Source organism: Hypanus sabinus, chromosome 19, assembly GCF_030144855.1.
Source record: "Hypanus sabinus isolate sHypSab1 chromosome 19, sHypSab1.hap1, whole genome shotgun sequence".
Taxonomy (NCBI): Eukaryota; Metazoa; Chordata; class Chondrichthyes; order Myliobatiformes; family Dasyatidae; genus Hypanus; species Hypanus sabinus.
The window spans coordinates 23,323,907-23,349,179 of record NC_082724.1 but is presented as its reverse complement, the minus strand read 5'-3'; the positions used below and the strand labels follow the sequence as shown (position 1 = coordinate 23,349,179).

Genomic DNA, 25,273 nt, shown 5'->3' with positions numbered 1-25,273 from the left:
GTACTTACATATCACCACATACAGCCCTTAAATTCTTTTTCTGTGGGTATACTTAACAAATCTATAGAAAAGTTACATCAGGAACTGTTAACTGTAAACAAATGTGCAAATGCAGATATAAATATATAGCAATAAATAATGAGCATGAAATAATAAAACAGTCCTGAAATGAGTGTAGCTATCCTCTTTTTGTTCAAGAGCCTGATAGTCGAGGGGGCAGTAACTTTTCTAGAACCTGGTGGTGTGAGTCCTGAGGCACCTGTACTTTCTATCTGATGGCAGCAGTGAGAAAAGAACATGTCCTGGGTGGTGAGGATCTTTGATTGAAGCTGCTTTTCTACAGCAACTTTTCATGTAGATGTACTGGGCTGAATCCACTACTTTTTGTAGGATTTTCCACTTAAAGGCATTGGTGTTCCCACACATGCCATAATGCAGCCAGTTAGCACACCTTTATAGAAGTTTGGCAAGGTTTTCAATGACATGCCGAACCTCCACAGACTCCTGAGGAAGTGGAGGCACTGACATGCTTTCTTCGCAATAGTATTTATATGATTGATCCTGGACAGGTCCTCTGAGATAATGACACACAGGAATTTTAAGTTACTGACCCTCTCCACCTCTGATCCTTCAATGAGGATTAACTCGGGAACTTTTAGTTTCCCTCTCCTGAAGTCTACAATCAGTTCCTTGGGCTTGGGGTGACATTGAGTGAGAGGTTGTTGCTATTACACCACTCAACCAAATTTTCAGTCTTCCTCCTGTATGCATTTGTTTGTTCACTCGGAGCTGAGTACCTAGCCTCTAACCAAATCTTCTGCTGATACTGTTTAAGTTGGTATAATTTACAGATGTTAATTGCCACTTATCAGCTAAAGTCTAAGTAATTGCAAATGAAACTGAAGATGAACTTTAGAAGTACGAGTAGGGTCATGCATGTTTTGCCCGTGTGAATCTGCAGCTAATGCTTTGTCAGTTCCATTTTCCTTCAATATCTCAACACACTTCAGATGACAAATAATACAGGTGTTTGTCATTTTAAATGGTAATTGGCATTAACTTTGTGATTTTTGCATAAATCTAGTTTAACCTAGTATTCATTGAGAATCGATCACTTTCATTGAATGTAATCTTTCTGTGAAAGACCATGGAAATGTTGCACAAGGCTGTTTTGTTTTTATTGGAAATTAGAACAGGTATTTCTGCTTCTGGTGGAAGGTTTGATTTATTATTCACCAAACATAGTTGTTACTCCGTTCATTAAATGTGATTGTGTCAGCAAATCCAAGAATCATCAGTCTGCCTTCCTTTATTAATAATCTTTGCAGGGTCATTGGAAGAGGATGCATCCAGGTTATCTGATCCAGTGCCTGAAGTGACAAATGGACTTGGTTTTAGTGATACTTCCTTAAGACAGCATGATCAAACCACAGTATTGGCTCCAGATACTCAGAAACTTGTTGGCTTGCTGCTTGAAGTATTTAAATCTCCCACTTGTCCAAATCCTGGAACAGACTTTCAATTAAACCAGGAAAAAGGGATGCCTGTCTGCCCAAACAGTGATGACCTTCAACAAAGCATTGTGGATTATGATTGGGACCAGAGTAATGTTTCAATTAATGAGGAAACAAAACTGAATCAGCAAAACATTGATGCTTATACACAACAGAATGAACCAACGAAAGAAGAACACTCAAAAGAAGAAATTGTATCTGGACTTGAACAAGAAAGTCCTGGATTAGTTGACAGTGGCTCTGTTTTACCAAATAATGATGATAATTTCAGAATAAAAGCAAATGATCATCCTTCTATGGAACATTCATTGCAATTAGGTTTAAAGGAAGAGTACCCAGAGGTAAGGATTACTGTCCACGATTTTCCATTTAACCATTGTTGGGAAAAGCATTATTCTATGAATTGCTGAATGACCAGCTTCATTATATAAATGGTTCTGATTCATAAGTTATAAAATAGACAATATGGGAGATTTACAAGTATGCATTCTTATCTGGGGTAAGAGAGATTGAAAGAGATTTGCCTTATCTGAGACAAAGAGAGATTGAAAGGAAATCTCATTTACATGTCTTAACTTGCATCTCTACTCTCATGCAAAGATCAGTACCTAGCATGTGTACATGCCTACTTTTGTAAAGCTCACTAATCTCCCACCATGTTTATGTAACAGTAAACATCAATTCCTTTAATGAGGAACATGATTCAGCTCTGCTGTATGTATTTCTGGTCTTAATTGGAGACATTTCTTCTCAAGCCTAATGTCCCCTTAAACCTCTGCATTGCCCTGCAGTTTTGTATTCTATAGCCCATCATCATCTGGGTTATTAATAAATAGATGATGAGTGCCTTTGCACAATTGGCTGTTTTGAAAGCATAATCCCTCCCCCAGCCTTTGATAATATAAATGTGTACAAATTAACATCCTCCAGCAGCTTTGCTTTGAATAATTATAATTCATAGTCTTCCATGTTGCATGACTTGACACCATGCAGAGTGAGATTGAACTTATATAACAGAGGCAAAAACTAAGTTGATCATTGGAATTAAAAATATTCATTAACTTGCTGCACATGCTGTATCCTGCATGCAGTACTTAAGTTTTTTTGTTTGCATGTGCAGATGACGAGCTTTAAGAGGCAAAAAAATAACAATGATACTGATTACTTAAGAAGAGTGGATCATTAAAATTTCTTAAGTGAAGATGATGCTGATCAACTTGAGACAAAATAGAGGACTAATTATCCACCACATAATTGACCCAAAAGGATTATATCGGTATTAAGAACGACTAGCAGAGAAGCTTACTGATATACTAGTACACATTTTCTGAAGTTGGTCTGTTTTTCATCAGATATGGGTTCTTTAGTTATCTTTGCAAGTACTAAATTCTATTTTGAAATTAAATTATATTGCCAAGTACAAACTAACTTTCCTTTAAACATTTTATTTCTGCTTGCAGATACCAAACTGATCCCATCATTTCAACATTAGCAAAAAAGTTCACTTACATGCTTGAGGGCCACATTCTTTAAACTTGAAAACCATGTGTAACATCATGTCTAGTTTTCTTGTAGTTTCCCATCAGTACATCCTGCTCTCTTGTGCCCTCACAACCCCTGACAAACTTGATTAACTGTAACCTAATCACGGGACAATTTACCATGACCATTTAGCCTACCCACTATATAGTTGGAGTCGTAGGACCCGAAGAAAACCCATGGGTTCTTCAAGGAAGACGTACAGAGATCTTTCACAGAATGGCACCAGCATTAAATACGGCATTCCAGAACAGCTGGAATAGCATCACAGTAAGCACTAAGCACAGAATAAGGAACTCTTTCATCATTCCCTAAAAAGAAATCCCTAATCTGGACTTCTACATAGCTTGCAGTACTTTATTTAAATTTGTAAATGTAAGTAAAACGTGGAAGATTCTTCCAACCACCAATCCAATGATGTCCAAAACTGCTTCTAAGAACATAAGAAATAGCAGGAGTATGCTATCCGGCCTGTCAAACCTGCTTCGCCGTTCAATAAAATCATGGCTGATCTGACCACTCACTTAATCTATCTATATATCTCTCTGCAGACTCTCCATATCCTCTGCACAATTTGCTTTACTACTCAATTTAGTGTCATCAGCAAACTTGGGTACACTACACTTGGTCCCCTCTTCCAGATCATTAATTTATATCATGAATAGTTGTGGGCCCAGCACTGACCCTGGTGGCACACTGCTCGCCACTGATTGCCCACCAGAGAAACACCCATATAACCAATCCTCTATCCATGCTAATACATCACCCCCAACTCTATGCATCCTTATGTTATGGATAAGTCTTTTATGTGGCACCTTATCGAACGCCTTCTGGAAATCCAAGTAAATAATGTCCATCTGTTCCCCTCTATCCACTGCACTTGTTATATCCTCAAAGAACTTTAAGTTTGTCAAACAGGACTTAACTTTGTTGAATCCATGCTGCGTCTGCCTGATGGATCCATTTCTTTCCAGATGCCTCGTTGTTTCTTCCTTAATGATAGCTTCAAGCATTTTCCCAATTACAGATGTTAAACTAACTGGCTTATAGTTATCTACCTTACTGTTTGAATAAACATTAATTATTTGTTTTAAATTTTTCTGCAAAGATGATCAAAATTCCACAATCACTGGTGATTATTCTTGCAAAAAGTCTCTCCTTACATTTGCAATTTTATTGATAACATGGTAACTGAATGAGTGTTATTAATAAATGATGTAGAGTAATCTTTTAAAACTGCACTCTGTAGAAGTTGTTCATTCAGGTCTAGCTTGTGAGGCAGTCTGTACTTCTGATTTCCAAGATGCCATTTAATTTCTGTTGTCCAGTAATAGATTTTCCTACTTTTAGCTATGTATGTTTCCTTTAATTTATGAAGCTTTTTGTGCAAAGGGGTGTATGTGATGGGAATATGGGATGAGCTGAATGTCTTCCTGTTTTGTACGAAGTGAGGAACAACTTTGCATGGCTTGAACAACTGTTCAACTTACCACCAGGGGACTCGTGCCCTGATGATTCATGGGTTATGTTAACATTTGCTCACCTGACCAAACTGATTTAGAGTACTTTCACGATAATAAACATTTATTGCTTTATTCTGGATTTTTTCTTCAAACCTAAGAAAATAAGATAATAAAAAAATAAGAAAAATGGTTGAAATTTGAGCTTAACGGAGAAAGATTTAACTCCATTGCACAAGAAGAGCTTCATTATGGAAATGGCAGTTTTTTTTTAAAAAAAGAGGGGTTATATTTATCGTGTGGATTTTTTTTAACTGTTAAGGAGCAGATCATAGGAAGTATAAGCAGTCCTGATGGATGTAGTCCTTGTACAAATGCCTCACATGACCAGCTATTCAGCAAGAAGGTGATCTCTGATTGTACCATTGATAGTGAAATCAATTGGAAACTTATTCCCATAACAGGTAAGACATTTGTATTTGAGGAAACAAAAACTATCCGGTGATTGCCTTTAACTCTTCAAAATCTTACAGTTGTGCAAAGGAAGCAGATATTTTAAGTAAAAAGATGATGGCATACAGTTTTATGACCTTTATTGTGTTTATAATAACTTTCATTCTATCCCACTTAGTCTTTCCTGAAGGCAGTGACTTCAGGCTTAGACCATTGTGACTGTAAATACAGTAATTATCTTGCCTCCTTTGCAGTTAAAATTAGATTTTTAAGTTTTATGCTAAAATAGGTTGCTTGAAGTTAGTTTGAAATAGTTTAAAGAAAAATTAACACTTTTGACTTGAACTATTTAACTGTTTTATTTATTTGTGGTTCCTTTAAAAACACTGCAAAACTGATGTTAAGCAGTTCTTGTCTGTTGGAACTGTTAATTTTACAGTCAAAACATTGAAACGTCTTCAATGTTTAGTGAAACATTGACACGTCTTCAATGTTTAGTGGAACATCAATTAATTGAGATATTAATTTTAAAATTTATGCTTTGTACTATTGGTGTCCTGATTTAATATAATGATTACCACCAAATCTTAAAAATTACTAAAATGGCTTTGTGTAAGGTTCATAATGTGTACAATAATAGTTGTCTCCATTTGTAGATATGAAATCGCGGATTGAACAACTGTTCTACTTACCACCAGAGGATTCATGCCCTGATGATCCACGGGTTATAAATCGGAAGTCAAATATTAATCATTATCAGTCGCCTTCAAATTCTGAAACTGGAGCAGGGAGAGTTTTAAAGGAATGTTCAAAAGATTTCCATCACCCTGTTGCAGTTTACGGGACCAATGGCTGTCCTTTTGATCTAACAGATGATTCAGCTTCAGGAATTGAAAATACTATTAAATTGGAGTACAACAAGTTCTCAGACAAAATGATGCAAATACTTAAGAAGGAAAAAGTTAAATATGGCCCTGACAACGAAAGACTGATTTTTTCTGCACAGAAGGCTTCAATGCTTTCTAAATATTCAAATCTTCAAACACAACATATCCCTGTCCAAAATTACATAAATCAATTACGCAAAAGAATGAACTCAATCATTTCTGACTCATGTCCTGATATGTCGCACACAAACTTCCACCTTTATCCATCAGCTTCTCCAGAACTAACTCAAAGAAAACAAAAAAAAATTGAAGGCTGTAGTGAAATTTTACAGCCATACACAGACTCACAGCTAAAAGGCTTTGTGTGCTTGAAAGAAGATTCCAGCCAGTGCTCCAAATCAGGTTATGTAGAACCAATTCCTTGTCAAAACACTAGAGATCTTGGAAGGGGTCGAGAAAGTGATGCCTCATTTGCTGAAAATATTGTGCAATCACAACAAAAGTCTGCACTAAGTAGTTTTACCTATAGCTCAGTAACTGATTCAAATTGCACAACTACATTGAGAGAGGATTCAAGTTTGACTTTGGATCAAACACTGAGCTTCAGGGACCAGCAGGGATCAGCATGTCTGCTGCAGGAATCCAGTGGAATTGGAGGACCTGAAGCACAACCATGTCTGACCAACTTAATTCAAAGATTAAACCCAGAAGTCTTTTGCAGCTTGGTTGAAATTATTAAGGATGTTCACAAGAACACGGTGAAGTTTTACATTTATGAGGTGGAGAAGACTAATGTGTGTGCAGAAATTAAGGTATGGTGACTCAAGTAATATCAATATTATTTCGCTAAAGCACAAAGGTCACCAAATTTGGGTCTTAAATACTTCAGGATATCTGTATTTTACAGGAAGAATTTGTATTTATTTCTGGCCTGACCACATCTAGAGCACTGCCTTCAGATTATGCATGCACTTGGACAAAGGCAAACAAAAGTTTAATCAGAAGAGGGTTTTGTGATTTGGGCAGACTGTATATATGTTTCCTTGAATTTTAGCTATGATTTAGATTTATGTTTACGAGTTGGACAGAAGTTCAGCCGTAAAATTTTGGGTGGCACAGTAGCATGGCAATTAAGGTAAATGTCTTACAGAGCTAGTGACCCAGGTTCAATTCTGTCGCTCTCTATAAGGTGTTTGTGTATTCTCCCTGTGACTGAGTGGTTTTCCTCTAGGTGCTTCGGTTTCCTCCCACATTTCAAAGATGTATGCATTAGTAGGTTAGTTGTTCAGATTGGTGTAATTGGGTAGTGTGGATTAATTGGGCTGGAATGGCCTATATCAAAGTCACCCAGAATTGTATGGCAGGGAATTAACCATGCTCAATCTCAGTTTTACTTTGGAGAATTTTGTTGTTTTTAGTAACAATTAATTAGATTTCATACTTGTGATGCTTTATGCATAAAGAGGGAAATTTATAACATTAAATTTAGACATTTTCAATTTTTGTGTGGATAATTCCGCTTAATTTTGCAATTAACTGGTATTGGTAAGGAGGTATGAGAATTTCAAGACATTAATGACATCACTGGATGTTATTGAGTGATTACACATAACATACATCTTTTAATTGGCAGAAGTGGCCAGAAGGAATGAAGAATAATGGGGAGAGAAAAGATCTCTAAATTGAGCTTTTTGCAATGATTTTTAATGGTATTTTATGCTATTGGTAGAATTGAGAATTACTTTTTTCCCAATTTCTGAATCCTGTAGGGATATTTAACCGGATTAGGTAATAAAGAGTGTCATCCAGAGGAGTTTTTAAAAAGAAAAGCTGGTTCTGTGGATAAGTTGCTAATTATAATTCAGAATGAAGACATTGCATCTCACATACACAAGGTAAGAAAATGCACAATAAAAGCAGAAAATGGATCAGACATAACCTGTGGGGGTGCCTCAGGTCTGAGAAGTGGGGAAGGAAAAAAACAAGTTAGTGTTTTAGTAGGGGAGATGTTAGGGAAAAAAAGGAAGGGCCATGTCCAGTTGGGTTTATGAGGGCAGGTACATCCATTCTTTATAGACCTTTACAATTACTTGATTTTATTACTTTTAGGTCCCCTGAAGTGCACTTTTACAAATTTCCCCATATGATTGAATAAAATATAAACACTTGTCATATACAAACACTTAAAATTTAAGTTTTCAGTCACTGTGCAGTCGAAGCAATACATTTTGAAAAGCAGTATTTTGCTTTTGAGATTTTATTGCAGGAGTCACTTATCTGATACAGATGTATGTTGCACTGCATATTGATACAGGCTATTGTAAAGAAAAATAAATTAACTGCCTGCACTTAGTGAAAGGATAATTACTAGCCAGAGGGGCTTATTGCTATGTGGTCAGATATGTTTTGAACATGCTTCTTTTTCTGTTGGGGAGTGAAGGGTTGAGCATTGAAATGCAGCATTAATAACTGGGTGTTAAATATTTCCAATATTGGTCCAAAGTTGAAGCCCAACCTATCCAATAAACCAAGTTGTATTTTCTTCCAGCAGGGAGTTCAGAGTTCAAGTTTGTCATTCAACCACACATGAACACTCATGATTACAACCAAGCCGCTGAGTTTCAGTTCAGACACAGTTTCCACACTAACACTTTCTAAATTTACCTTTTTAAATTTATATGGAAGTACTTGTTTTTGAGAAGTTTAATTTAATTACAGGTTCCATTATTGACCTCATTAAAGAAGTTATCCTGTGTCAGTTTTGCTGGAGTGGATAGTTTGGATGATGTACAGAATCGCACGTATAATGAACTGTTTGTGTCTGGTGGCTTTGTGGTGTCGGATGAAACTGTCTTGAATCCTGAATGTATTTCAGTAGGTAAGTTGACTACTGCAACTTGGCTGTGAATTGCTAGCAACAATTACTTGAGTTGTTTTTGCAAGTATCCTTTGGCGAGCCATTGGAACAAAACCAAGTGAAATTGATGACAGGAGGCTTTAAAATGTATCAGTGAGTTCTGTTTCTTACTCCTGTTTTGCCTGCTCAACTCTGAAACTTCATTTGAAATTTTAAACACAGGATTTGTTTTGCCTGCCCAGATGGGATAAAAATACCTGCTGCTTTATTTTATTAGAGGGGGGGAAGAAGGAATTAATTCACTACTCTCTTGCTGCTAATCTCCTCATATTTCAGAATTGAAGATGGGATAGGTTAAAGGCTTCAGGTTTTCATCTTGTGTATTTGTAAATATTAAACATAGCACTGGGTTGTTCCAGATTGAAAGCTAGGGCAGATATTTTCACATTAGTTACTTTTTAAATCTCGAATATCTTTATTGTATTTAAATGCTAATTACTTATTAATAATAAGTATTCCTTTCAGCAAAACTCAAGATATTCCTGGACTTCCTTAACAGTTTGAGCACAACTGAAAGCAAATGGATCTGGAAAGTCCACTGTAAAATACACAAGAAGTTAAAGGAAATGACAAGGTTAGTGGAATATGCCTTAGTTTTTATTAATTAATATCAACTATAATCTGTTCAAATGTCATGAAATATTAATGATATTTGACTCTCGTTAAAATAATTAATATTCTTACACCAGTTGTGCACTGTTGGAAGTTTCCTGCAATTTAGGTTTCTGAAGTGATTCTTTCACAACTTTGTCCCTATGTTCGGAGGCAGTTTGAAATTGTCGTCTTTGCTGGATTGAAGCTTGATAGATATTGCTGTGTATGTGGCCTAGCTACACAACAATGCTGTTAATAAAAACGCTGGAGACGGGAACCAAGTTTCATGGTTCTTTACTGGCAGAATCAGAACTGTAATACACACATACAGATCAATACGTGCCTAATAACACATGCTCAATATGTGCCTAATAGCACATTCAATGACGACAGTACACTCCTCCCCTTTTTATTTTAATAGTGTATCAATTTTTTTTTAACTGGGGCATTATGCTAAACAAATAAGTTTACCCTTAGCATACAAAGGTCTACCATTTGTTTACTTAGTAACTTAATAATATCAAATGATGATAAAGTAACGTAATATTATCAAATTATAACAAGCTTTTTTGCTTTTGGTCTAAGACCCATTTATAACCAGTCTTTGGGGGGGGGGGTCTCCTCTGCCTCCCGGGTAACATCTGTCAATAACTTGTTTGTTTCAATACAGATTTCCAAACAGAAGTCATGAAAAGTTGACCTCTGAGCAAAGGGAGTTAAGACGATGTGCGCCTCCAACTTGCTAAGAGTTCGAGGCAGCAGATCGCCTCTGTGTAATGAAGGCTCCTCTGCAGCTGTCCCAGATATATACGCATCTTTAGGCTATCACTTGTCTTCCTTACCCATATCTCATTTGATCCAATTTAGCTAATTACACAGCCCATCTTCGTGTTCTCCTTAGATTCTAAATAGATAGCTTGACCTTTATGATATCATCTCTTTTCGTGATATAACTTCCCATCTTCTATTGGTGCTTCATATCTTTGTGCTGGTGATTCAGCAGAAGTGTTGTGAAGTTGCTCAGGAGAAGATGGAGATGCTGGTCATCTTGGAGATTTAAGCTTATTGAGAGTTCACAGATCTTCCATTATCTGTTAACAAATAATTTAACTGCATAGGTGCAGGTTTTCATCTTTTGTCTGTAATTGGATCAGGGTCATTAAGTCTCGACCTTGGTTTCCTAGTCATTATTGGCTTTACCTCCATAGAATCTTCTGTGAATTCCATTGTTAGCCTCTCATTCCCAGTCATCTTTTTTCTTTTCTTCTAACTCAATCTTTTTATTTTCAAATTCCTTCACCGCTGCTTTCTTCTCTTTAATTTAATTCTTTTCCATTTGTTCTGTCTCCAGTTGCAGAAAAAGTTCTGCATTTCGTATTCCTTCCTTGGATTGTTGATCTAGTTTCTTCATCCTGTTCTGATACTCCTGCAAAATGCCTTCCTGTAACTGCTGTAGCTGCCTTTTGAGAGATGTCAATTTCTCTTGGTATATCCGCTCTTCTACTTCCAGGTAGTCTTCATCATCCTGCTTACTGGCAATCTCTGTCTCCCTTGTATCTTCATCCGAGTTGCGGCCGCGCATACTGAGTTTGTCCTCATCGTCGAGGCTGTCTAGCTCCTCCTCGTTGTCGTAATAGTCGACAATGGGTGAGAGGAGAGCTGCAGACACCTTCCCCACCGATCTGCCCTCCTTTGTTGACATAACTAGTGCCTTGATGGTGTGCCAATCCAACTGAATTTTCCTGAGTCATTCACATTCCAGCAACGGTAGTCCTCCAGTTTTCAGTACATAGAGGTTCAGCTGCTGTGTTTCGACTCTGTATGTCACCGTCACTTTAATTTTACCTTTGGGATGCAGTCCTGTGTAAGTCTTTAGCAGTAATTTAGTTTGTTTCAGAGGTATGTGAGAAAACAGTAGTTCGTAATCGTGTACAGAGATCACTGTTAAAGCTGAGCCTGTGTCCAACTCCATTTTCAGTCTCACGCCTGCCACTTGTGGAGTGATTCTTATTACTCTTTGATCATCTGTCTCCTTCACGCTGTGAAGTTGCAGACAAGACAATTCACTTTTGAGTTGTTTTCATCAGAACTGCTTTCTTTCATTTTGTGTACATTGTTGTTTTCTTTTCTGGGGTTTCTTGTTTCTTCGTATTTTGTCCTTTTTCTGCTGTTCACTAGCTTTGCATACTCTGCCAGTGTGGCCCTGTTTGCCAAGTTTCTGCATTCTTTGTCTTCAAGCCAACAGTCATCAGGGTCATGTGACATGTTCCTACAATGTTAACATTTCTTTCCTTTATTTCTGTTCAGTGAAGTTTTATTCATAGCATATTCCAGAGATTATTGTTGTATCTCTGAAGCACCCCATGCTGCTGTTTCCATTGATATTGCAATGTTCAGTGCCTTCTGTAATGCAAGGTCTTTTTCACCCAGGAGTTCCTTCTGTGTGGTTTCACAGTGCCTGCCGCACACTAACCTGTCCCTCAGTGCGTCTGATAGACCAGCTCCAAATTGACAATGTTCTGATAATTTGCGCAATTCAGTACTATGTTCAGAAATGCTTTCATTTTTGCTCTGATTCTGTTTGTGAAGTTTAAATCTTTCAGCAATGACCAGTGGTTTGGGGCTTAAATGCTTTTGGAGAGTGTCTACTATTTTCTTGAACGTTTTGTCAGCTGGCTTTTCAGGGGTTAACAAGCTCCGTAGCAGCCCGTATGTTTTTGCTCCTAGAATACTGAATAAGACGCTGGCTTTCTTTTCATCATAAACACTGTTAGCCTCACAATATAACTCTACTCTCTCAATGTAAGTTGCCCTGTCTTTAATGCCACTATGAAATGCTGTAATGGTTCCAATCATTGCCATCTTTGTTATGTTAATTTAGCTGGGGTCTCGCCCGTACGTGCTGCGGCTCTGACTGTGTCTCTTGGTCTCCCGATGTTCGCCATCTTTGTTATGTCAATTTAGCTCCCTTTTCCCCTTGTTTTCTTTTTGACTCGCATGTCCTTTCTGCTAGCGCCACGAGCGCACTCTGTTTAGATGTGTTTGCCACTCCTTTTTTATCTCCCTTCTGGGGCAGGCAGACCCTCAGTCCCTGGAGGTCAGTGCCGGTTGTGGTCTCCCCGCACGTACTGCAGCTCTGACTGTGTCTCTTAGTCTCCCGATGTTCCTTTCAGACTCGTGGCCTCGCTCTGCCTCCTTCTCCTGCTCCTTGGCTCGTTCCTTGTGCTCTTCTTCCAAGTGTCGTTATCAATTAAAACACGTCGTTTCGATATGATGTAGATTCATTTAATTTGTTGCTAATTTGTTGTGTATGTAGCCTGGTTACACAACAATACTATTAATAAAAACGCTGGAGATGGGAACTAAATTTCAAGGTTCTTTACTGGCAGAGTCCGAACTTTAATACACAGGTACAGATCATTACGCAGTTTGGCATCAGCAGTACTGCAGGAATTGCCAGTGTTGAACTCAATGTAGGATGGTCTTGGGAATTCAAGCTCTGGAGATTTCCTCAGGGTTTGCTTCAGAAGCCTTTCCCATGGGTGGGTGTAACTGCAAGGCACTGAGTTTTCCTTCTAGATGAATTACCAACCGCAGCTAATGAGCCCCATCTGCCCAAAGCAAATGGTTTTAAGGCACCAGTAATCTGCCTTTGTCTCACTCCTGTTAGTAGAAACTGTTCCTCCAGTCTTAGTAGTTAAGCCACACGTAAAGGACAGTAATTCAGAGGTCAGTGGTTGCTTGAGATGCATGTTATTGGGAGCATTTAATAAGCACTGGGAGCTTACCCTACTACCTCTCCCGGCTCTGAGAACCTTATGGAACTTCCCTCTTTGTCTACAACACCAAATTTTTGCTAATCATACACTCACATCTGGATTATTAACAGGCATAACAAATAGCTAAGGTGCCAGCACCAATTCCAGTGGTACACTGAACTTGCAATCGCAAAAGGTAACCTACAGCAACTGCCACCCTCTAGGGCGTATTCACAAGTAATTTTTTTATGAATGAACCAAATGTTATTTCTTTTAATATTAATTTTTTAAAATTTACCACCTGCTTCAGAATGTCTGTGATCATAAATTTTTTGTAAATAGTGAAAATGTTTTTTTGGCTATCCTGAACTGTTAATCATCATTTTATGGGTGGTCTACTTAAGGATGTGGTTGTGATATCACTAGGTTGAGAGCTCTGCTTCTAGAAGAATTTAGTGCTTTAGCACTGTAAAACATAGGCCTGGATTTGCAGAATCTAGCCCATTGGTTCTAGTTCCCTTTCCACATTACCTGGAGTATTTGTAACATTAGATTTTTTATTGTCTGCTGTATTTTGCTTTCATGCACATAAACATGTTTGGGCTATCTAATGTGAGGTATCACAGAATTATTAGAAAAGATAAAATTGAAATATCAGGAATATTAAAGTAGTTTTTTGTTTTGTATTGCCCCAGCAAATCAGTGAACACCAGTACTAATTATTTTCTGGGCTCACTGTCAACATAAATGTGAAGTGATGTACAATCCTCATTGTGAATCAATTGCACCTTGTTTGGGACAACACAATGGTGCAGCAATTTCTGCCTCATAGCTACAGTGACTTGAGTTTGATGACGTCTCTATGGATTTTGCACATTCTGAGTGTGAACGCGTGGGTTTAATCCTGGGTATCTGTTACTTCCCATTTACCAAAGACTTGTTGGTAGATGGAAGCAAATTACCTTCAGAAGAAGTGATGATGGACACATGAGAAACCAGTAGGTTACATGGAAATATGTGGGAGATGAAACTGAGGTAATTGCTTTGGGAGCATACAGATTCATTAAGTAAAAATGCTTCTTGTGTTGTATGGAAATATTAGAAAGATCCTGCTTTGTTTACTTTGTCATATGTATAATGAAACTGTTTTTGTTTACATGCTCTTATAGGACCAATACAGCTGCCTTCAATATTTTATCCCTTCTGAATAAATATCAGAAACTTAACTTAGTAGAAGTTCTGTCCTATCATGATTGTGACTCCAGATCACGAACCACAATTGATTTAGACTGTTTAATCAAACTACAAGCTCAGACCATACAACGCAGACATGTTGTTTTTCTGACTGGTAAGTAGTATATTTTAACTGCAATTCTGCTATTCTTGTTTAACCAGATTATTTTTTGATCTTTTGATTTTTTTTCTGCCCCCCAGAAAAATTAATGGAGCCCCTTTCCAATTACTTAGAGTGTGGAGTGGTCGTGGCTTGTATTGATGACTTTGTGAAAAACTTCAATAGCCTTATTGGCTATCATAGTTCAAGTATGGAAGATAAACAGCTACTAAGATTAGGACCTCAAGATAGCTTGCAAAGCAAGTAAAATGTACTGGAAAGCTAGCTTGATTTTTTAGTTAATTCTGCAGGTAAATGTTGAAAGAAGACCCACAAGTTTTGTATTTGGACTTGTATTCCAATCAACATAACTTATCTGTATATAATTGACTTGTTTGTTGAAAGAAAAGTAAAGAAAAACAGACATGATGCATTCAAAGATTTATGTTGGTTCTGGAATTAAGCACATAAGATTTGTGTCTTCACCTGAGTGCAATAATGAGAAAAATCTGAATATTGTGAATAGAATTTTGAATGTCTGGAGAATGCTTTTTTTAAATAAGAAAAAGGTATTATGTTTGTCATACTTAGAATCTGATGTTTATTTCTAATCATCCATAAAACATCCATAGGTAAAACAAGACTTATCCTGTATAAAACACAGGGAAGTTTTTAAAAAGATGGCATAATTTATTTTAATTCATGGATATTGTAAATTTCTTGTATAAAGTGTATATTATTTTTTTTGGAAGATTGAGGAATTCCAAGGGAATTAAGCTGGTAAAGCTTAAATTTTAAAAAGTGGAATATCTTTTGCTGTTTTAAGAGCATAACGTAAATCAAGAATACTTTTTGTTTAAATAGTACATTTCTTACTAATGGAAATTGCCTTGGAGTTGAGCCTGATTGGGCAATGGAGCTAATAAATGAAAATGATTCTGAAACAGTCTCAAGATTGATAATACCAGTTCATGATCTGTGGCTTTTACTTTGGCAGCTTAGAATAAGTAAACCCTGGTAAACCTATGAAAGTCCATGGGGGTGCGAGTCTGGGGAGAGTTCGTGTTGTTTGGTTATTGTATTATGGTGTACTTAGACTGTGTGCTAATGTAAGATTGAACTGTGGAAATGGTACATTATCATAAAAGTATAAATTCTAGTGACTGGCTCAGTTAAGTTTTTAATTTTTATTAAAAAAAAGTCAAGGAATGTTCAGGTTTTTAAGATATTAATGAAAAAATTACCATCTTTAAATTTACTTAATTATTTGACAAAAATATTTTTGTTAGTAATTTCTAATGGCCATGTCCATTTTCTTCCAACTCCATGGAGTTGGCAGAAGTGGAAAATGCTGATGCAGAAAACTTCTGAGCAAATGAAGGAAGCAATGAAGAAGTGGATATGTCATTAGATTCTGAAGATAGTTTACCACAGACGGGAATCTGTATTGACAAATCTGAGGCTCTGAATGTTGCTTATTCTTCACAAAATGAAGTAGAAAAGATTAAAGGAAAATGGAGTCACTCATTTGAGTCCATACGGCAAGCATCAAAGGATGCAACTTTAAAACTGATTGAAACCTGTATTTCTACAACCTCTTTGCAAATGGCAAAGATTCAGGAGGAAGAACAGGATTTGCATACACCAGTAATTCCTCCTTACATTCACAAATGGAATTGAACTGCAGTTTTCTAGCAAGTGGAATTAAGCCATTATATATTTCATCTCTGAATCAGAATTACAAAGACAGTTATTTTTTACCTGGATATGATCAAAATTTGGCTTGTAATAACAGCTGGGAAAATTCCTGGCATTCAGTGTACCAAGCCTGTCTTACCAGCAATGATGGCGAAAGAAACATGAGCAGTATCACTGAATTTAGCATTTTTGGTGGAGTTTTCCATTATTCAGTTTGAATGCATCCAGTAATGTCACCACTGTATTTGTTCCTTATCCTTTGCTTGATCCTGATAGGATTTTATTCCAAAGGACAACTAAACAGACAGGCATATGAATTAGTGACTTGGTTTGAATATTAAACTGTTGAGTTTGATATATTTTCTTTTACAGTAACCATGATTCTTCCTCGAAGCTCGGTGCTTAAAAATGACCATTTAAGTCTAAATTTCCACAAAATAAAGTGTTTTTTTTTGTCTTGGAACCACATGTCTGCATTTATTTTTGTAAACAAAGTCAATCATTTTCTGGTGTATGGTATTTTTAAGAATTATGGTCCTGCAATCAGAATTGTAAAGAGCTGGATATTCCTCTCAGCTGCTCAGTTGTAACTTACGGCCACTTTATACTTTTTTTTAAAAGAAACTGAACAAATATCCTAATTCAAACTGTACTGTAAGCACTTCTTAAACTTTATAGCATGTTACACTGATGTTTAATCAGTTTGTGAATAAACTAAGTATAATGGTTATTGGCTATGTTATCCATTTTATGGTGTTGGTCTGTTCTGTATGTAAAAAGTGTAGATTGAGCTATTTGATGAAAGGATATTTTTAATTTTACAGAAAAATGACATACTTTTGACTTGTAGCTAATCTTTTGATACACTTAATTTATTTTGTACAAATATTTCAAACCATTGTTTTTTTAAAAAAAAATTATGTGGTTTTCTCTCTGGCTATAAGTGTTTTATTTAATGTCCTTGCATCAGTACACTGGTTGTTAACTCGACATTCATTTACCTCAATGTATAAAGTCTATTTTACCACTTGCTCAATCTAGCATTAAATAAGACACTTGCATACAGATTAACTTGTTTGTGCACCTGTGTTTATACCTGTAAATAGTAAAATTGTTTTTACTGTATATTAAAAGTTTAAAAATAGGCTTCTAAATAAGTGTCAAATGTTTTCCTGTGAAAGTTGTATCCAGTGGATTCTAGTTAGTTAGGGCAGCTCTTAATGAACTAAACCAAATCCAGAAACTGCATTATACTGGGAATTTGTTTATTTCAATCAGATAAGTTGTGTACAGACATTAATTTACTTATATTAGATATCATAATGCAGGGACATGACAGGTCTATTTTTCTAAGTTATTACAGGTTTTCTTAAAAAAAGTATAATTTCCAGTTGAACTACTGCGGCTACCTGAAGCTTTCTACATTATAGTCCTTTCCCAAAATGTCTTAAATACATATTTGATATTGTAATACTTATGACCATAATTTGGCACTTGCTGCATTAGAGTTTTATCTTGCCATTACCAAGAATTTAGGAATTACTAGACACTAACAATAGTATTTTTAATTGAGGTAGTTTCACTTCAGCTTTTGCATTTTTAAATTAATATTATAAATACAACAACTTTAGGCTATCATTGGGTGTTAAAGTTGTGTGAAGGTGATCATGGGAAACAAGGGTCAAAGTACCATGATGTTTTCTTCATGATTACAGCCATGAGATCAAGTAGGTTCTGTTGAAGACACTGGTGTAATGCCTTTAGTAGTAGGTATTTCTCTTGGGGTGGGGGGGGGGGGGGAGAGAGGTGGCAAGGTAATCAGGCAAAGTCAATGTGAACAGGAAATCAAAAATGGAGTTGAGGCTGATGAGGGTTAGTGAGAGAATGATGAGAACAAAAATAAATGTAAAGGAGCTCGAGGATAAATATATAGATGTTTCATTTTGGGATTATTGCTTATAAAGGATTGCTATTTAAAATAAAAAAATATTCTACTTAATCTGAAGGCAAAAATATATAAATGCTTTTAATGCAGTGAACAGTTACAGTTCTTTGTAGGAGCTGATAGCATTCAAGTTCTTCCACATTTTCAGAGATTCATGTTTGGTCTGGGATTGCCACTTTGCATGTGAGATGGCTTTCTGGAGGTCATACCTAGGCCTCTTGTATTTTACTTAGTTGCCAGCCTGAATACCACATGTCTGGCCCATACTGCTGATCTCTTGATACATCCATTGTTTGAGGAAGACAATGATTTTGTGGGGGCTGCTGTACTCGACTGTTTATAAAGTCCATGAGAGCAGCGGCGTAATTTTTCAGAATCCCTGATGGGTCCTTGAACATAGTTCATTGCACCTACTCAAAGCAATTCCGTAGCCACTCCTGTGACTACCTCTTCGTTGTCCTTATCTGGAGTCTGGATTTTTAGCTTTTGCCTATATGCCAGGAGAAGGAAGACTCCAGATTATCAGATTTCCTGAAAGGTGAAATGAGAGGCATTCCTAATATTTGTACAATGATGGTAACATGTGTTGGGACCCATTGTGCTGCAGGTGATATGTTGATAATTGGGCAGAGGTTTTGCAGGGCAGTGTAATTGGTGGAAACATACGTAATTCACAACCACTGACATTGAGTCAAAATTCACTTTAAGAGGCTGGTGATGATATACTTCTGTGAAGTTCAGTTACCACCTTTGTGTTATGAGTTATGGTTTTCCTTAAATATAAAATGCCTCGTGTCATTGTATTTGTGAAAACCTACATTGGTGACTCAATGCTCTAGGAAAATGCCAGTTATTGGATATGTCAGCCAATGCAATTGCCTTGAAACTGCCAGAGTTTTGGGAGCAAAGTACCATTGCTTGGTTTGTATGAGCCGAGGCCCTACTTCAACTGCGAGAAATCTCCACTGACAACAGCAAATATTTCTATGTGGTAGCAGCTGCGAGAGTGGTGTGTGTGGTGTGTCTACTTGAACATCCACCTGAATTTCATAATCATTGAAAATCTATCCTTTACAGACCTTTGGCCTAACAATGTCTGTGTACGCCAATTGCTCTCCTTGCATAGCCTCAGCAATGCTAAGCTGTCAGTGCTAATGGACCACATGCTGTCTCTCCTGGGAAATCATCCTTGGTTTAATTTTAAATAACTCTTAGTGCAACAAATACCTGATCAAATTTGTATAGCCCTCACTAATGCACCCATGAAAGACTGTAGGGAGCTTGCTAAAATGGCAAATAGTCTATACTCAGCTAGACAGAGGTACATAATTTCTCCTCTTTTTCCCTGTCTCAATAAACCCAGCCAGTAAGGCCTCTAAACAGACAACAGCAATTCTGTGTTTTTACCACACTCACTGTGGTACAAATGCGAGCACTGGTGGTTCCACTTTTGGGTCTGACACCAGCTGGAGGAGGATTTTGCTTTTTTAGGATTCTGGCAGTTTGGCTAAAATTCCAGTGACTATTGGTAAATTCTGAGTTTGATCTATGAAAGAATGCCCAAGTCTGGGTAGTGTGTAATGTGGCTACCAGCACATTAGGCTGTTAAAATTAAGCAGCAACCATGGGGACCTTGCATTCTCCAGAGTATATTACTTTTCTTTTGCTATTTCTCTAAATGATTCAAAGCACAGTACTTCGAGTAGTAAGATGATACCTTATTGAGATTGCTACCAGTGATACAGGCAGGAAAAGTTCAACAAAGGAGAGAAAGTGGCAGATAAAGATGAAATGAGCCTAGAATTTCAGCTGTAGTAGCTGGGTGTATTTAAATAATCAATAACACTTTATTTGAAGAGTTAAAAACAATACTTTCACATAAATAGTATACTAATTACATAATTGAAGTTTTATTTAAATAAAACTATAAAAACAAATTAGCAACAACTAGAAAAAACTCCAGATATTTTGAAACAAGCCAGTCTCAATTTGTGTTTGAAAGGGAAAAATGTACAAAAGTATTTTAGGCTAACTTATCCTAAACCTTGAGTGTAAGCCTTCAAAATGTAAACTTTTCCTCATTTCAAATCTACTTTGCAAATATACTTCCACACATGGAATCCCAGCTTCGGTAAAATAGCAGGAGTACTCATCAATTTTAAATATACTAAAAACAGTGCAGCGGTTCAAGATCATAACCCAATATTGGTATGCTTATTTGTCAGATTTGGCTAGCATTGCCAGCAGTCCCTAGATATTAAGAACAAATTATTTGAAACTTCAGTTCTTCTCACTAGTTGTTATTCATTTGGGCAGGCATAAGTAGAAATCTTTTAAGTCGTTAATTTTCCCAAAATATCAAACAATTCCAGGAACAAAAAATAAAAATCTCTATGCAGCTGCTTAAATCTTTGTTCATCCTACAACATTCCAACAATGAACACCATTCCTGTAAGAAAAAATTGTACATGAAGAATTTTGTGAAATGCTCAAGGGTGCTTTGGGAAGCTCTTAAAGATTGAATTAACAGAACCTACCCATCCTAACAGTTCTCATGTACTATGCCATATATCAAAGGGAGATTTGATTTATTGTCTGAAATTAAGAGTTTGTAGATTTTAAAAAAGCAATCTACAAGTTCCTAGTGCTATAACGAAATCCTTTGACTATTTTATCCACCAGTTTTAGTATATCATTTAGCAGCCTGGCAAGTGGAAGGTGGGTGCTAGTTAGGAGGGCACGATGGTGCAGAATTTCCAAATGATCATAAATTCTGTCAAGATCTTGAAGATTGCTCCTCTTGATGCATAGGACTGGCTATTTCCAGCTCTCTCTGTTTCTGCATTAGACCCTAGAAATGAGAAAAAAAAACACTTAAGAGTTGTAAGTGTTGGTCTATTAATATTTGAAGTACAAATACTTAAGTGAAATGCTTGTTTTTAAATCAAAACCATAGAACAATATTAGTGTTAAGGTGAAGTACAAAAGATGGCGGATGAACTTAGTAAGTATTTTGTGCCAGTCTTCACCTTGGAAAGCACAACTAGCATGCCAGAAATTTGAGAGCATCGGGGGCTGAAATGAGTGTAATGACTGCTGAGGAGAAAGTACTTGGGAAGTTGCAATGTCTGAAGGTAGAAACTGTTGCATGAAAAAGTTTGAGAACCCTTTGCAATGACCTGGTTTTCTGCATTAATTACTCATAAAATGTGATCAGATCTTCATTTAAGTCACAATAATAGACAAACACTACCAGCCTAAACTAGTAACACACCAACAATTGGACTTCTTCACCATTTAAACAATCATAATAGCTTCAAAAAAAGTATGTGAACCTCTGGGGTAATGCTCTCTACCAAAGCTATTTGGAGTCCGGTTTTCCAATCAATGACATTAAATTGGAGGTGTGGGAAGTAGAGGTGCCCTTGCTATAAAAAAGACACACAAAGTCAGGTCATTGACAGCCTGCTCTTCTCAAGAGAAAGCAGTTTACATGCACCATGCTGTGATCAAAACAACTTTCAGAAGACCTTAGAGGAAGAATGATAGAGATACATCAAGCTGGAAAAGGCTACAAAATAATTTCTAAAGTTCTGAGTACTCATCAGTCCACAGTAAGAGTAATTTTATACAAATGAAGGAAATTCAGTAGTGTTGCTACTCTCCCTAAGAGTGGGCGTCCTACAAAGATCATACTAAGAGCACAACATGGAATGCTGAAGGAGGCGAGAAAGAACCCAAGGGTAATAGAAGACCTGCAGAACTTGCTAATGTCTCTGTTCATCTGTTCACTGTAAGAAAAACAGTGTTTTATGGAAGGACACCATGGAGGAAACCACTACTGCTCTCCAAAACAAAAAATTGCTGCACATCTCAAGTTTGCAAAAGACCATCTGGATGTTTCTCAGTGCTTCTGGGACAATGTTCTATGCATCTTTGCAACAGAAGTTGAGCTTTTTGGCAGAAATGCATATAGTTATATTCAGAGGAAAAAAGACACTGCACACCAACACCAAAACCTCACCCAACTGTGAAGCATAGTGGAAGGAACATCATGGTTTGGGGCTGCTTTACTGCCTTAATGCCTGGACAGCTTATAATTGTTGAGGGAACAATGAATTCAAAACTGTATTAAGCCATTTTACAGAAGGTCAGAGTAGCTTCCCTGAAGCTTTAAAAAAGTTGTATGATTCAATAAGACAATGATCCGAAACACACGAGCAAAGCAACAACAGAATGATTTAAAAAGAAGAAAATCTGTGTAACGGAATAGATAAGTCAGAGTCCAGACCTTAACCCAATTGAGATGCTGTCGCATGACCTGAAAGAGCTGTTCATGCAAGGTATCCCAGAAATATTGATGAACTGAAACTGTTTTGTATGGAGAAATGATCTAAAACTCCTTCTCACCATTCTGCAAGTCTGATCAGCAGCTACAGAAAATGTTTGGTGGAGGTTATTGCTGCTAAAGGAGGTTCTACCAATTACTAAATACAAGGGTTCACATACTTTTTGCAGCTTGGACTATTTCCTATGGTGGGTGAGTCTAGGACCAGAGGGTACAGCCTCAGAATTAAAGGGAATCCATTTAGAACCGATTAGAAGGAATTCTTTAGCCAGAGGGTGTTGAATTTTTGGAATTCGTTGCCATGAACAGCTTTGGATGCCAAATCACTGAGTATATTTAAAGCAGTGGTTGATATGCTCTTAGTTAATCAGAATATCAAAGGTTAAGGAGATAAGGCAGCAGAAAGGGGGTGAGAGGGATAATAAATTAGCCAAGAAGGAATGGCTGAGCAGACTCAATGGGCCCAGTGGCCTAATTCTAATCCTACCCTTAATCTTTATAAGGTCATAAGATGTAATATCAGACTATTTTGCTTCAATTTGTATTATATTAATAGTTTAAATTCCATCAAAACTATTAATGTACAGTCCTCTAACTCATGTCAGACTTTGATCAAGATTGCTGACCACCTTGACCTAGTTATATAGTCAAAATAAAGTTGTCGCATTTTTAAATGCTATATTTCATATTTACTATTTGACGTGTTGGTACTTATTACATTACATAAATTGTTTCCAAGTCAATTAATAGCATCATGAACCAAAAGAATGATCAAGTACAATATACGAGTAGAAAAAGAAACAATCATTTTTAAAACTTTTGCTTTTAATGCTAAATTTAACTGAGTTCCCTCAGTTGTAGAGTTTGAGAATGCACATGACAAGTCTTGGAGTCATCCCTTGGACCAGATTCCTGGTGTAGATAGAGCATACAGAAGAAACAGGCTTGTAGAAATGATGGAAGGGGTGGACCATGGGAGGTATATTCAGAAGCAGCAGGTATATTTCTGACAAATACAGAAGTTGAATATCAGGACTAGACAGTAACAATTAGTGCATTAGCAACAAAGTCTGAGCAAGACAGATGAAGGCTGTTTTGCGGAACTAAGCTCTTGAAATAAGTGAATCAGAGATTATGATTTCTTAAGGAGTCACTGGAGAAAAATATTGACATTTGGGAATAGTCTTACTTGACGAAGCTCTGAAAGGCCTTTGAGAATAGCTTGCTGCCGTTCCCGGTTTCTCAGCAGATCAGGGTTGAGAAGAGGATCTCTAGGATTGTCAAAACTACAGCTTTGATGCTGCAAGTGATCCGTAACTGAAAGGAATAGAATGGGAAAGGAAAATTTGATATAGTTAATCAAAACTGGACCTTGGGAGAAATTGGCTTTGGTTGTTTGTACTCAATGTATTCCATAATCTTTACATCCAATTCCATTGAAGCTGATGGAATTGAAGATGCAAGAGGCAAGTACAACCAGTCGACAGTACTTGTAGTACAAGTCATCAATGACCAATATTCTCTCCTTTTCAAATTTAAGATCAACATCTCTAACATTAATAATGTATTTGGCTCTTACTACAAAATCATGCACTTCAAGGTAGAAATTCTTATTTATTACCAGCCTCAATGGACTTTGATATCAATAGTAATTCCAATATTCAGATTCATAGAAAGGAAAATTTCTTACACACGTGGTTTATGCTATCGACAAAATTCACATTGAGGAAATTACGTTAGTGCTGAACTATACAATTGTTCCACACTATACAAAGTTCTTGTCAATAACACAATAGACCCTTGAAACTGCAGCAGGCTGAATCACACAAGGATATAATGAAAAAAAGGAAAAGGGCAATCAATTCCTATACTTAATGAATAGTAGAGGAGATTCAACTCCAGTTTCCTGCCAGTAACTCCACAAAGCAAATGAGGAAATGGAAGCTCATTTCCTTAGCAACTATATCTACTAACTTGACTACCAGAGCATATGTTTATTATTTTTAAAAAAAATAGTTTATAATTAAATACTGTATAAATACCACTGCAACGCTTGTACTGTGGGTCATCTGTTGAAGGCCTTGACATTGGAGCATCAGGATCCAAATGATACACTTCATCTGAGCGCACATAAGGAACAAAGTTGAATGATGGTGGTCCATCATGCTCTGATTCATTACCAAGAGGAGCCCTTTGGCACCATTCATCTGGATTAACATTTTGAACTGCCAGTAGGTCCTGCTCCAGTTGCACTTGTTTGTTTCTTAGTGCAGGAACTGGTGGAGATTCACAACTGCATAGAAGAAAAATGCATATTTCTAATTGCCATTTAATTTAGTAACTTTCATTCTATAAAATAATTCACTTAATGTTGCATTTAAACCTTATCTTAAGCTATGAACAAGACAGCTATTACTAACAAAGGAAAATCTGCAGACACTGGAATCCTAAGCAACACAAACAAAATGCTGGAGGAACTCAGCAGGCCAGGCAGCATCTACGGAAAAGAGTAAACAGTCAATGTTTCAGGTCGATACGTCAACAGCTATTACTCTTAGCCCAGCATTGCAAACTTTAGGTCCTTCATGAATACCTTCCATATCACAAAGAAATTCACATGCTATTTAAGGGAAGGTCTATCTTTTTGTTACAATTGCAGGTCAGACTCAGTTATGACAATCACTCAAGAATGGCAGTCAATTTACAGATCTTAACTTGATGCTTTGTAGAAGTCTATAGGATGTAGGGAAAGCAAATATGACAATGTCCCCAGCTCCTCCAATGAATTTCAGAATTCTGTTCCTCTCTACATTTATGCTATCTGACT

The 25,273-nt window shown here is 36.8% G+C and overlaps 2 protein-coding genes across 4 annotated transcripts in view; one reads left to right on the top strand and one right to left on the bottom strand.

The window, feature by feature from the left end:
* Positions 1 to 17,218, top strand: part of tasora (transcription activation suppressor a) — a 56,278-nt gene extending 39,060 nt beyond the window's left edge. Inside the window, exons 15-22 of the mRNA XM_059944167.1 lie at positions 1,329 to 1,855; positions 4,836 to 4,977; positions 5,623 to 6,665; positions 7,623 to 7,748; positions 8,572 to 8,731; positions 9,236 to 9,344; positions 14,292 to 14,470; positions 14,557 to 17,218. Of these exons, the coding sequence (XP_059800150.1) occupies positions 1,329 to 1,855; positions 4,836 to 4,977; positions 5,623 to 6,665; positions 7,623 to 7,748; positions 8,572 to 8,731; positions 9,236 to 9,344; positions 14,292 to 14,470; positions 14,557 to 14,723 (2,453 nt within the window). The 3' untranslated portion in view covers positions 14,724 to 17,218. The remainder of the gene's footprint in view (positions 1 to 1,328; positions 1,856 to 4,835; positions 4,978 to 5,622; positions 6,666 to 7,622; positions 7,749 to 8,571; positions 8,732 to 9,235; positions 9,345 to 14,291; positions 14,471 to 14,556) is intronic.
* Positions 17,219 to 19,933: 2,715 nt separating this feature from the next.
* The window catches only part of ccdc66 (coiled-coil domain containing 66), a 79,520-nt gene continuing 74,180 nt past the window's right edge, over positions 19,934 to 25,273 (bottom strand). For all 3 annotated transcript variants that reach the window (XM_059944164.1, XM_059944165.1, XM_059944166.1), the window contains 3 exons: positions 24,489 to 24,739; positions 23,636 to 23,763; positions 19,934 to 20,949 (listed from right to left, as the gene is read on the bottom strand). In XM_059944164.1, coding sequence (XP_059800147.1) covers positions 20,875 to 20,949; positions 23,636 to 23,763; positions 24,489 to 24,739 — 454 coding nt within the window. In that variant the 3' untranslated portion in view covers positions 19,934 to 20,874. The remainder of the gene's footprint in view (positions 20,950 to 23,635; positions 23,764 to 24,488; positions 24,740 to 25,273) is intronic.